This window comes from Chiloscyllium plagiosum, unplaced genomic scaffold, assembly GCF_037043375.1.
Source record: "Chiloscyllium plagiosum isolate Xiang-an unplaced genomic scaffold, Cpla_swu_hap1 HiC_scaffold_36, whole genome shotgun sequence".
Taxonomy (NCBI): domain Eukaryota; kingdom Metazoa; phylum Chordata; class Chondrichthyes; order Orectolobiformes; family Hemiscylliidae; genus Chiloscyllium; species Chiloscyllium plagiosum.
The window spans coordinates 44,115,275-44,129,922 of NW_028270174.1; the positions used below are offsets into that span (position 1 = coordinate 44,115,275).

General features: G+C 42.6%; 1 protein-coding gene across 1 annotated transcript in view; it reads right to left on the minus strand.

Moving 5' to 3' along the window:
* rbm46 (RNA binding motif protein 46) overlaps positions 1 to 14,648 on the minus strand; it is a 350,512-nt gene that overhangs the window by 85,716 nt on the left and 250,148 nt on the right. Inside the window, exon 2 of the mRNA XM_087980129.1 lies at positions 1,974 to 2,146. Within this exon, the coding sequence (XP_087836255.1) occupies positions 1,974 to 2,130 (157 nt within the window). The 5' untranslated portion in view covers positions 2,131 to 2,146. The remainder of the gene's footprint in view (positions 1 to 1,973; positions 2,147 to 14,648) is intronic.

Below are 14,648 nucleotides of genomic sequence, written 5' to 3' on the forward strand. Positions count from 1 at the left end.
ACAACCCAGATGGCCTCCTTCTTCAAAGACCGCAATTTCCCCTCAGACGTGGTTGACGATGCTATCCACCGTATCTCCACTTCCCGCTCCTCCGTCCTTGAACCCCGCCCCTCCAATCGCCACCAGGACAGAACCCCACTGGTCCTCACCTACCACCCCACCAACCTCCAGATAGATCGTATCATCCTTTGTCATTTCTGCCACCTCCAAACAGACCCCACCACCAAGGATATATTTCCCTCCCCTCCCCTATCAGCGTTCCGGAAAGACCACTCCCTCCGCGACTCCCTCGTCAGGTCCACACTCCCCACCAACCCAACCTCCACCTCCAGCACCTTCACCTGCAACCGCAAGAAATGCAAAACTTGCGCCCACACTTCGCCCCTCACTTCCCTCCAACGCCCCAAGGGATCCTTCCATATCCGTCATAAATTCACCTGCACCTCCACACACACCATTTACTGCATTCGCTGCACCCGATGTGGCCTCCTCTACATTGGGGAGACAGGCCGCCTACTTGCGGAACGTTTCAGAGAACACCTCTGGGACACCCGCACCAACCAACCCAACCGCCCTGTGGCTGAACACTTTAACTTCCCCTCCCACTCCGCAGGTCCTTGGCCTCCTCCATCACCAGACCATGGCAACACGACGCCTGGAGGAAGAGCGCCTCATCTTCCGCCTAGGAACCCTCCAACCACAAGGGATGAATGCAGATTTCTCCAGCTTCCTCATTTCTCCTCCCTCCACCTTTTCTCAGTCCCAACCCTCGGACTCAGCACCGCCTTGACCTGCAATCTTCTTCCCGACCTCTCCCCTCCTACTCCCTCTTCAGCCTATCACCCTCACTTAATCTCCTTCCACCTATCGCATTCCCAACGCCCCTCCCCCAAGTCCCTCCTCCCTACCTTTTATCTTAGCCTGCTTGGCACATCCTCCTCATTCCTGAAGAAGGGCTTATGCCCGAAACGTCAATTCTCCTGCTCCTATGATGCTGCCTGACCTGCTGCATTTTTCCAGCAACACTTTTTTCAGCTCCGATCTCCCATGACAACAGGGAGAAATACAGAAATTGTCAATGTGCTGTGAATGAACAGCTCTTGTGCGCTAACTGTTAGATCATATTGGTAAGGTCCTTTAACAAGTCGACAGGCATCATAAATTAATTCTGCACTGATGAGTATCAACGGCCTATGACAAAGAACCAGAGGTTGGTTGTTTGGAGAACAAGACCACCACTGATCTCCTTACCCATGCAGTGCCTCACTTATGGCTCCCATAATTCTGCTGGTCTCAGAAGACTATAGAAGGACTTAAAGGCTACCCTCGAGTTACTCCAGACCTTGCAGAACTGCCTCTGAACTGCTGACACCTCTATATGCTGAGTTATGTTTCAAGTCATTGAACTGCATGATTCTGATGAAAGACCAATAACTTGAATAACTCTTTCTATTAATACCTAAACTGAATTTTCATTTTTTAATTTAAACTTCCACTATGGTGGGATTTCCAGAGGATGTTTTATTATTGCTACTGATGGTAACATAACAGCTGTATTATGATAGTTCCACACATTTACGCATCAAGAAATCTTGCAGCTTAATGGCTTCTAAACAGCCTTCTTCAATAATCTTTTAAACATCTGGAAAAAGAAGACAAAAATCTATCTCAGCTTGCTGTTCCTGGTTTTACACCGTTGAGTTCTGCTTAAATGAGGTTCACCACCACTAAATCTAGCAAAATTAGTCACCACATAACTGCTGAGACCAGAATGTTTGTAAAATCTGAAATGTTGGTAACATCAACAAGAAATCCTTCCATCTTCAATTATCTGTGGAATTTCCATGGAGTTTCTCTGATCCTCCACATTTACCTCGTTTCTTTGATGTTTGTTACCTAATATTGAAGATAAAAGATGGGAAATTGGGAATCCTCATGGAAATTCACACCCCAGTTTTCATACTCACTCTTACCTGGTGGTGGGCCACCAAACTTCCTTTGTCCATTTTCTTGGATCATAGTATAGCCTGTCTGTTCCATCAAGGCAAGCAGTGCTGCTTCATTCTGGGTCACAGACCCAAGTTTATTAGAACCATTTGTCATGTCCAAGCTTTCTGCTGTCATGGTCATTTGGAGTGTTTTAAATCTATACAAGAAAATATAACATGCTTTGGTTTACAAAATGTGTCTTGTAAGCACTCTCCATTTCTGATTTGACATAACATAATGAATTTTAGCAAATCACATAAATTAAACAAAGGTTGTATTATCATGTGTATGGTAGCTGATTGGTAGTGAATTATTTCTGATTTAACTTCTAAAGTCACGTAATCGTAGTGTCATAGATGCCTATGAACATAACCTGCAACGCTGCAGGGCTTGCTACAGAGCCCCACAGAAGCTCAATGAAGCTGGAAGAACAGCATCTTATTTTCTGCTTGGGAACCATGAATTCAACAATTTTAGAACTTGAACACCACCTTCCATGGCCTTAACCTAGCCCCAAAGTCCAGGCCCTATTATGGCATAGGCTGTTTCATCACAGCCAACCTATTTTCACCTACTCATGGTCCCCATTACCAGCTTTTATTTCCACCATGTATACTGTTAACAATCTCTTTGGCTCTCTAACTGCCATTCTCTCTCTTGCAGAGCTCCATCTCCACCTGTCCTCTCACTTCTCTCTCACCCTCATCCCAGTCTTCATCATAAACACCAGAGTGGCATGGTGGCTCAGTGGTTAGTGTTACTGTCTCACAGTACCAGAAATCTGCATTTGATTTCTTGCTCCAACTCCATGGGAAGTTTACACCTTTTCCTAATGTCTTCGGTTCCCTCCCACAATCCAAAGATGTTCAGGTTAGACGGATGTGCTATGCTAAATTGCCAATAGTGTATAGGGATGTGGAGGTTGGGGGGGTTAGCTATGGGAAATGCAGGGTTACAAGAAGAATGCTCTTAAGTGGGTCAGTATTGACTCGATGGGCCAAATTCTATGATTTTTGAGCTACTACCAGTCCAGAAGATTCGAAATGTTAACTGTTTTCACTCCACTGCAAGACCTGGTCAATTTAGCCAGCGATTTCAGTTTTTGTAATACATTTTAAATGCCCTTCCCTGATTTTGGTGCACATTTCAGTGCAATTAAGCAGAACGCAAAGGACTCCACTCAAGGAAAAATAAAAATGTGGTTTGAGAAAAAAATCTTGGCAAATATACTGCACACTAATCAATTTACTTTGACAAAAATACCAAACTTTCACTGAGATGTAGTGTCAGTGTGAAGGAGTTTCATGTTGCACTAATAGTGCAGATGGGCAGTGTGATGGAACAGTGGCTTGCATTGTTGCCTCACCATGCCAAGGAGTGGGTTCAATTCCAGCATTAGGCAACTATCTGTGTTGAGTTAACACATTCTCAGTGTCTGCGTAGACTTCTGCCAGGTTTCCTCCCACTGTCCAAAGATGTGCAAGTTAGGTGGATTGGCCATGCTAAATTATCCCAAAGTGTCTAGGGAACTGCAAGCAATCGTTGCTCTATTATCATGATGACTGCAGTGTCGAATAGGTGGCTGGGACAATGTAAACTACTAGCCCATAGAAATAAGGTTGCTTTGTAATCAGAATTATGGGGCTGTGTTCAGAATTATGGGGCTGTGTTTGTCAGACACCTACCTTCTTCAGATGGAAACCCACCAAAAGGGACGTGGTGGTCCAGGAAGAGTTCCCTAACATTTGTTAGAGAAAGATGCTGCCTTCAAAACTTTAAAGAGATCAATACACTCCATGTTTGTCCTCTGCCATCATGTGAGCCATCCTCAATCACTGTTTTTTCTACCTAATTAAATAACGTATCATTTAAACTGCTGCTGCTTAACAAAGATTAACAAACTATCTAAAAATTCCCCATGAACGGTTAACTGTCATCCCAAAGTTTAGAAGAATAAAGGTGAGATTTGTTCAATGTGTCATTTCAGTTGCATGGCACTGTAATCTTTTGCTATAATTTGTGTCTTATGGTCCTGCTCCACAGCTACTTGATGAAGGAGCAACGCTCCGAAAGCTATTGCTTCCAAATAAACCTGGTGTTGTGCGATTTTTAATAAAGTACATCACAGACTCAAATCATGTTAAACCACTGTCTAAAATAAGTTAGAAACTAGATACAGGTGAGTAAAAAAAGTGAAAATGCTGGAACAGGAAAATGAAGCATGAAGTCATAACAAGTGCAGGAGGCAGATTATAAAAAAAGACACGTACAGGCTACCACGGGTGTAAAAGAAAAAGTGAGTTAAGAACAAAAAAATACCAAGCTGAACAGAGAACTAGAGTTTGCAAGAGTAGACTCTGAGTCACTCAATTCAGTTACAAAACACTTGGTGCAGGAAACCACTGGATCCTTTTGCCATCTGAAATTAAGACATTTACTGAAGAACTAGAGATGATAATGGATGGAAGATCCTTCTCCTCATGCTGAACAATGATTTTAAACAAGTCCTCTAGGTGCCTGAGATTAAAAAGAAAGATTTATTTGGGGTATAATGGCCAGAAAATCTTTAAAAAGAGGTGGTTAAACTCAGGAGGGCCTAAGAGGAATAGAATATTTATTTTCTAAGGCACTGGTTAGCATCAAACAACCCATCAAAACCCCAATGCATTTGTGGAGTGACATCTTGGATGTTCCTGCAAGACTATTTAGGAGGAGGGGAGGATCATAATGAGGGTACATACTGTGACTCCAGGGTCAAGTGCTTCTTTCTGCAAGCTCAGTGTTTGCAACAATTAAACAGTGTATTATAATGAGTTTATCCATTGGTAAAGCAGACTGGGAAAGTTCAGTGAGACCCAAAAAGACAAAAAAAATATAATGCTGAGAGTTCTTTGCCCAGCTAGAAGCACGTAACACTTCAGAACCAAAGAAGCAGGATCCAAATTCTCTGTTTTCACTCCAATCTGCTGAGGCACAATGCTCATGATTACTGTAATAAAGGAGGAGGACACGCTCACAAATGACAGCAAGTCTCACTTCTCACCACCTTTTGCACAGGTGAGTCCTGATCCTGTTCAGCAGCAGTTAAATACTGAAAGCAGCAATAGAATTCTTGAAGATTACTAACAGCACTTTGCTGTTGCTACAAGATAATTGGGTATCCAGGCAAGCAACTTGAGACCTCAGTTGATCAGGTTTCTCAGAGAAGCAGCTGTTCGATTGAATATTAAAGGGAACAAGTTGACTGCACTTCTGTTGAAGGAAACCACCAATCAAATCGAGTCAACTCTAAAGCCTCACCGATGATCTTTCATAATCCTTGCCCAATGTTGAGAGCATATCTTGCTTTCAAGTCATTATAAACAATATTTTGTTTTAGTAACGATCAAAAATTCAAATCAGGTTGAAAAAGTTAAGAGGATTGAAAGACCTTGACAATAATCTATCTGCAATGCCGCAGCTTGGTAAAGCACCACTTTGTTTTCCAAAACGTAAAGACAAATTTTAAGTCTTACCAGAAATTCAGTTTTAAATGAGAACAAGAAACCAGAGGAAAATTAATAACTCAGCCTGCTAGTAGATGACATTTTCATGCTGTATGCCAAGAAACTCGGCCTTCGGCAGAATGGGAACTGCGGTTTTTGTTTACGAGTGCAACAATATTTCCAGCAACTTCAAAACTTTAATTGGACCACAGAGAAACCAAGTGAAATGAACATTTTGCTGCTTTTTCTCCCACAAAATGCAATACATATTTTACTGGCATTTCTAAATTTTGTTTGTAAATTTAGAGATACAACTGGGCATTAATAATATACATTTAACCAGAACTACAGTGAATTTTGTTTAAAATATATTAAAACAATACCACAAAAAAGAAATGTTTGCAAAGTCTCACCAACCATCAGCTACAGACATCAAAATTTGGACTGCAGGCTATGCCTTTTGGAGATATGGCCTTGGCTAGTTAGAACACAGAATATTACAGCTCAATTCAGGCCCTTTGGCCCTCGATGTTGTGCCGACCTGTGAAACCAATTCAAAGCCCATCTAACCCACATTATTGCATTTTTACCCATGTATCTATCCAATGACCATTCAAATGCCCTTAAAGTCGGCGGGTTTACTACTGTTGAAGACAGTGAGTTCCACGCCCCACTACTCTGAATAAAGAAATTACCACTGACATCTGTCCTAGATCTATCACCCCACAATTTAAAGCTATGCCCCCTCATGCTAGCCATCACAATCCGAGGAAAAAGGCTCTCACTGTCCACCCTATCTAACCCTCTGATTATCTTATATGTCTCAATTAAGTCACCTCTCAACCTTCTTCTTTCTAACGAAAACAGCCTCAAATCCCTCAGACATTCCCTCCATAGTAAATCTCCTCTGAACCCTTTCCAAAGCTTCCAATCCTTCCAATAATATGGTGAACAGAACTGTATGCAATATGCCAAGTGCAGCCACATCGGAGTTTTGTACAGCTGCATTACCTCATTGTTCCCAAACTCAATCCCGGTGAAGATCTGAATCTCCGGGAGGTCAATAAGTACACATATAAATGATTCTTTGTCAATCACAAAAGCAATCATTTATTCTTTGATAAGGATGGGTCAGTACACTCTGATCAGCCCAGAAGCATGAGTACTCCGAGACCACCAAAAGAACCCAAAGACTTTCAGAGCTTGCATAGGGTTTATATACATTATTCATAGTCAGACATGGAGCATGATCGCATAGTAATAATCAATCAAATCGCGCGAGGTCCTCATGCACTTTTGCCTTAGCCTATCACGATTTCTTATAAGCAACCTGTTCTTAGTTATCGTTTTTGTCCTGCCTTGTGGTTGGGATTAAACCGTTATTTCTGCAATTAATCGGATCTTCCATAAGTCTGCGGTTTCTTGTTTCAGTGCAATTTAACAATGCAGAAGTCTTTTCGTGCAGCTCCTTCAGCCGTTTTGTCCTACCTCCCAGATGCCCATATCCTCACCTCTACTAAGAAAAGCTAACACACCGTATGACTTCTTAACAACCCTATTAACCTGGGTGCAACTTTCAGAGATCTATTTACATGGGCAAAGAGATCTCTCTGCTCATTTACACTACCAAGAATCTTACCATTAGCCGAGTACTCTGCATTCCTGTTACTCCTTCCAAAGTGAGTCACCTTACTTTTCCCAGGGTAAATGGGAAAAATTCTATTTGCCATCTCTCAACCCAGCTCTACAATTTATCTATGTCCCTCAGTAATCTACAGTATCCTTCTGCACTGTCCACAACTCCATAGACCCGAGTGTCATCCGCAAATTTACGAACCCATCCTTCTATGCTCTCATCCAGGTCATTTATAAAAACTGCAGTGGACCAAAAACAGATCATTGTGGTACACCTCTAGTAACTGAACTCCAGGATGAACATTTCCCATAAACCACCACTTTGTCTTCTTTCAGCTAGCCAATATCTGATCCAAAATGCTAAATCACCCTCAATCCTCTGTATTTTGTACATAGGGAATCTTATCAAACGCCTTACTGAAATCCATACACATCACATCAACCGTTTTACCCTCGTCCACTTGTTTGGTCACCTTCTCAAAGAAGGGCTTATGCCCGAAACGTCGATTCTCCTGCTCCTTTGATGCTGCCTGACCTGCTGCGCTTTTCCAGCAACACATTTTTAAGCTCTGTTCTCCAGCATCTGCAGTCCCCACTTTCTCCCACCTTCTCAAAGAACTCAATAAAGGTTTCTGAGACATGACCTACCCTTCTGAAAACTGTGTTGACTATCCCTAATCAACTTCTTCCTTTCCAAATGATTATAAATCCTATCTCATATAACCTTTTCCAACACTTTACCCACAACTGAAGTAAGGCTCACTGGTCTATAATTACCAGGGCTATCTCTACGCCCTTTCTTGAACAAGGGAACATTTGCTATCCTCCAGTCTTCTGGCACTATAGTTAACTGAGAAAAAGAAGAAGTGTTTGAGAGTTGGAAATGTGAATGTTGGTGTTAAACTGACTTGCACTGCTGTGAGAAAATCATTAAACCTGAGCACATTGTTTCTCAAATTGGAATGGAAAACATAACTAGATAGGAGTTGGTATATCAAGCATTCAAAGGGGAAAACAGATGTGAAGTTTCAGTGGATAAATACATTTTAATTTTCGTAAAGATTAATGGAAAGAATTCCAGATGGTGTCATTGTATAAAAAAACTTTCATAGAGTCATAGAGATGTACAGCATGGAAACAGACCCTTCGGTCCAACCTGTCCATGCCTACCAGATATCTCAACCCAATATCCCAACCCAATCTAGTCCCACCTGCCAGCACCCAGCCCACATCCCTCCGAACCCTCCCTATTCATATACCCAGCCAAATGCCTTTTAAATGTTGCAATTGTATCAGCCTCCATCACTTCCTCTGGCAGCTCATTCCATACACGTACCACCCTTTGCATGAAAACGTTGCCCCTTAGGCCCCTTTTATATGTTTCCCTCTGACTTGAAACCTATGCCCTCTAGTTCTGGAGTCCCCGACCCCAGGGAAAAGACTTTGTCTATTTATCCTATCCATGCACCTCATAATTTTGTAAACCCCTATAAGGTCACCCCTCAGCTTCCGTTGCTCCAGGGAAAACAGCCCCAGCCTGTTCAGCCTCTCCCTATAGCTCAAATCCTCCAACCCTGGCAACATTCTTGTAAATCTTTTCTGAACCGTTTCAAGTTTCACAACATCTTTCCAACAGGAAGAAGACCAGAATTGCACGCAATATTCGAACAGTATCCTAACCAATGTCCTGTACAGCCACAACATGACCTCCCAACTCCTGTACTCAATACTCTGACCAATAAAAGAAAGCATACCAAATGCCTTCTTCACTATCCTAGCTACCTGAGACTCCACTTTCAAGAAGCTATGAACCTGCACTCCAAGGTCTCTTTGTTCAGCCTCTGGGATCTTACCATTAAGTGTATAAGTCCTGCTAAGATTTGCTTTCCCAAAATGCAGCACCCTGCATTTATCTAAATTAAACTCCATCTGCCACTTCTCATCCCATTGGCCCATCTGATCAAGATCCTGTTGTAATCTGAGGTAAACTTCTTCGCTGTCCACTAGACCTCCAATTTTCATTTTAGAATAACAAACTGAACCCTAGTAAAAACTGGTCAACCTAACTGGGGCAGCACAGTGACTTAGTGGTTAGCACTGCTGCCTCGATTCCTGCCTTGGGTGACTGTCTGTATGGAGTTTGCACATTCTCCCTGAGTCTGCGTGGGTTTCCTCCGGGTGCTCCGGTTTCCTCCCACAATCCAAAGATGTGTAGGTCATTGAATTGGCCATGCTAAATTGCCCATAGTGTTCAGGGTAAATGTAGGGGAATGGGTCACTCTTCGGAGGGCCGGTGTGGACTTGCTGGGCTGAACGGCCTGTTTCCATACTAAAGGTTATCTTATCTTCAGCCCAACAAGTCCACACCGGCCTGCCAAAGCACAACCCACCCAGACCCATTCCCCTTCTACTAACACTACGGGCAATTTAGCATAACCAATTCACCTAACCTGCACATTTTTGGACTGTGGGAGGAAACCAGAGCAGCCGGAGGAAACCCACGCAGACAAGGGGAGAATATGCAAACTCCACACAGTCAGTCGCCTGAGGTGGGAATTGAACCCGGGTCTCTGGCGCTGTGAGACAGCAGTGCTAACCACTGTGCCACCGTAACATCACACAGAACAACTCTCCCCAGGTGATGTTAAATGTAATATATCAAGTGAAACAAAAGTATAGATGAGGCTAATTAATTGCTAGCTTGCCCATGGAATAGTAGATTGGTTCCCATTTGTTCTCCCTGCCCCTGAACTTTCAGAAAATTGAATAGTCTAGCTACCACTCAAAACAGCAGGACCAAGCAGGATACATGATGATCTAGAAAAAGTGATTCTAACCTCCACCTTTTCTGGTCTTTAATAAGATCACATTAGTCAAGAGTATGTGGTATAAAATGAGGATATTGGTGCAGAGACAACAGGATTGGAGAGATTTGTGTGTAAACTAACTAACGTGGGAGTGGTTGGAGAAGCTGCACTGGAGAATAAAAATATATCAACACCCACTTGACAAAATGATGAATGGAGTAAGAAGAGAAAATAATATATTTGTAGCTGGATAATTTAAGATGTTTAAGTGATAGAAAAAACTAAAGTGAGACAGTTACTGCCTTTGCTGTTGAATTCACATATCGCTGGACATTGGAGTGCATCTGGGAAAATTAGCAAACAGTGAAATTGACAACGGATCTTGGAGAAACCAGTTTGGGAGAGGTCACAGCACAGAAACAGATTAGTGAATAGTTTTAAGTGTGGCCTTGCTGAAAGTCTGCAGTAGTGAGTAGAGTGTGTTCTTTCTTGATTATATGTTTTATTGAGATTAAATTTAAAAATTTAAAAATATAAGCCATAAGTATTACGTTAGCCTGGAACAGTGTTTTATAGAAGAATAAGACAGTGTTATTTTCTGGGTATGCAGATTGGAAGCAGCAAAAATGGCCCTTAGTAGAGTGATGTGCTCTTCTTGTCGGATGTGAGAATTCAGGGAGAGTTTACACGTTACTGAGGATTATATCTGCAATAAATGCAGTTGGTCGCAAACCCTATCAAATCAAATGAATTGGTTGAAGCGACAGTTAGAGGCAATGAGGAATTTACAAGAGGAAGGGGTGTGATGGATGCCAGTTATAGGAAGGGAGAACAGCTGCAGGTACAATCACATAGATGGATTAACTCCAGGAAAGATTGGAGATTCAGGCAGGTAGTACAGGAGTATGCGGATATCCCCATTTCAACAAGTATGCTGTTTTGGAAAATGTAGGGTGATGGATCCTCAGGGGAATGTAGCAGAAACAGTCGGGTTTCTGGTATTGAGAGGTACGTTGGGTTCCAAGAAATCAATTGTATTAGGGGACTCTCTAGTCCGAGGCACAGACAGACATTTCTGTGGCCAGGAGTGAAAAATCCGAATGGTGTGTTGCCTCCCTGGTGCCAGGATCAATGATGTCTCAGAGAGGGTGCAGAATGTTCTCAAGGGGGAAGAGGGGCCAGTAGGGGGTCATTGTACATGCTGGAACCAATGACATAGGAAGGGAAAAGGATGAGATTCTGAAGGGAGAATATAGAGAGTTAGGCAGGAATTTAAAAAGGAGGTCCTCGAGAGTAGTAATATCTGGATTACTCTGGGTGCTACGAGCTAGTGAGGGTAGTAATAGGAGTATAGAGGAGATGACTGCATGGCTGAGGAGCTGGTGTATAGGAAACAGATTCACATTTTTGGATCACTGGAATCTTTTCAGGGGTTAAAGTGACCTATACAAGTAGGACGGATTGCACCTGAATTGAAAGGGGACAAATATACTGTCAGGAAGATTTGCTGGAGCTGCTTGGGAGAATTTAAACCAGTAAGGTTGGTGGGGGGGAGCAGGGAGATAGTGAGGAAGGAGATCAATCTGAGACTGGTACAGTTGAGAAAAGAAGCGAGTCAAACAGTCAGGGTAGTTAAGGGACCAAGCAGAGAACAAGGTCGGACTGATCAATTAAACTGCATTTATTTCAATACAAGAGGGCAGACGAACTCAGGGCATGGTTAGGAACATGGGACAGGGATAACATAGCAATTGCAGAAACGTGGCTGAGGGATGGACAGGACTGGCAGCTTAATATTCCAGGATGCAAATGTCTCCCTTTCTGTCCTTCCTGTAGCAAGAGAGGAGGGGAATGGCGTTTTTGATAAGGGGTAGCATTACAGCTGTACTGAGGGAGGATATTCCCAGAAATACATCCAGTAAAGTTATTTGAATGGAACTGAGGAATAAGAAAGGGATGATCACCTTATTGGGATTGTATTACAGATGCCTTACAGAAACAAATTTGTAAGGAGACCTCAGTTATCGGTAAGAATAATCGGATGGTTAAGGTTGGGGATTTTAACTTTCCAAAAACAAACTGGGACTGCCATAATGTTAAGGGTTTAGATGGAGAGGAATTTGTTAAGTTTGTACATGAAAATTTTCTGATTCAGTATGTGGATGTGCAAAACTTGACCTACTCTTGGGAAATAAGGCAGGGCAGGTGACTGCGGTGTTAGTGGGGGAGCATTTTGGGCCAGTGACCATTCGTTTTAAAATAGTGATGGAAAAGGATAGACGAGATCTAAAAGTTTAATTCTAAATTGGAGGAAGCTAATTTTGACAGTATCAGGCAAGAACTTTCAAAAGCTGATTGGAGGCAGATGTTTGCAGGTGAAAGGGACGGCTGGAAAATGGGAAGCCTTCAGAAACGAGATAGCGAGAGTCCAGAGACAGTATATTCCAGTGAGGGTGAAAGGAAAGGATGGTAGTAGGGATTGCTGGTTGACTACAGAAATTGAGGGTTTGGTTAAGAAAAAGAAGGAAGCATATGTCGGGTATAGAAAGAATAGATTGATTGAATCCTTAGAAGAATATAAACACAGTAAGGGTATACTTAAGAGGGAAATCAGCAGGGCAAAAAGGGGACTTAAGATAGCTTTAGCAAACAGGGTTAAGGAGAATCCAAAGGGCTTTTTACAAATACATTAAAGGAAAAAAAAGGTAAGTAGGGAGAGAATTGGGGCCTTTCCATGATCAGCAAGGCAACCTTTGTGTGGAGCCGCAGGAGATGGGGGGAGATACTAAACGTATTTTGCGTCGGTGTTTACTGTGGAAAAGTACATGGAAGATATAGAATGTACAGAAATAGATGGTGACGTCTTGAAAAATGTCTATATTACAGAGTAGGAAGTGCATGTCTTGAAATGCATAAAAGTGGATAAATCCCCAGGACTTGATCAGGTGTACCCTAGAACTCTGTGGGAAGCTAGTGAAGTGATTGCTGGGCCTCTTGCTCAGATATTTGTATCATCAATAGTCACAGGTGAGGTGCTGGAAGACTGGAGGTTGGCTAAAGTAGTGCCACTATTTAAGAAGGTAGTAAGGACAAGTCAGGGAACCATTAATCTGAGGATCTAAAATCTGGATTTAGGCTGTTGTCAGGAGCAACCATTTAATACATGCCCTTACTAACAACAAAATGGCTTCTTAATGTAAGTAACATAAAGTAACACAACAAAATGCTTCTAGGCTGCAAATTGACAATTCGATTTAAAATAGTTTTTAATCCTGCTAAAAGCTGTATTCCTGAACTAACTGAACCAAAAATCGGCAGACAATGCTTCCTTCGCAGTATGGAATTAACTAAGCTAGCTAGGACATTACTAACCATCCTAGCTAACCTTGGAGATGCAGGTGCCGAGAGATAAAATGTCCAAAACAAAGTTAGTTCCCAGGAAATACCATTGGCTTAACGTCTATAATGTACTTTTATTACATTTTATTGGATTTGCTCTGTAATTAAGGCTGTACTATTCCTTAAAAACCATAGAAAAATTGTCTTTGCTTTAAACCATTTGCGCAGTTTCTCCATGGGGCACAGAAGTGTTTAACCTCTGTGTTGCTGAACAACATGTGTCTGGCCGTGATAATAAATCTGTGATATCTTGCAGAACCAGACCGAACTGCTAGTGTTTATTTGCCTGATCGCAGAACTGAGCAAGCCCTCCTGTGGGTCGAGGTCTTCTGACCGGTGAGCCTGACATCGATGGTGCGCAAAGTGCTGGGGGTGTCCTGAGGGACAGAGTGTACATGTTTTTAGAAGGCAAGGACTGATTAGGGATAGTCAATGTGGCTTTGTGCATGGGAAATCAGGTCTCACAAACTTGATTGAGCTTTGTGAAGCAGAAACAGAGGATTGATGAGGGAAGAGCAGACTATGTGATCTATATGGACTGTAGTCGTCTACCTTTGAGCTAGTTCTGTATCCAAATGGCTCGTTCCCCCTGTATTCTACGAGACCTGACTTTGCTAACAGTCTCCCATGGGGAACTTTGGAAGGGTTTGGAGGGATACGAGCCAGGTGCTGGCAGTTAGCACTAGATTGGGGTGGGATATCTGGTCGGCATGGATGAGCTGGACCAAGGGTCTGTTTCTGTGCTGTCCATCTCTATGACTATGGTGATAAGGAGCAAAAACCACAGTAAACTACATGCTTGCTTGAAAAAACATTAGAGACTAAATAACCCGAGTTAAGGAAATATATGGATTCTACAAACTGTTCCACAGAATGCCTACAGTGTGGAACAGGCCAATCGACTCAACGAGTCCTCACCAACCCTTTGAAGAGCATCCCACCCAGACTCATCCCCATATCCTATCCCAGTAACCTTGCATTACCCATGGCTAATGCACCTGACCCACACATCCTTGAACACAATAGGTAATTTAGTATGGTCACTCTACCTAACCTGCATATCTTTGGTCTGTGGGACGAAACTGCAGCACCTGGTGAAAACCCACACAGACATGGGGAGAACGTGCAAATTCCACACAGACACCCAAGGGTGGAATCGAACTCAGGTCCTGGGCGCTGTGAGGTAGTAGCACTAACCAATGAGCCACTATTTAGCCAATATGTCTAGTCTTTTGGAATTTAAACTATCCTTGAGCTGGGAGGGGTAGGCAAAAAGTCAATAGTTATGCACATCAGTGAGCAGCATTCAATGTGTAACTGACGAGTAAACCAT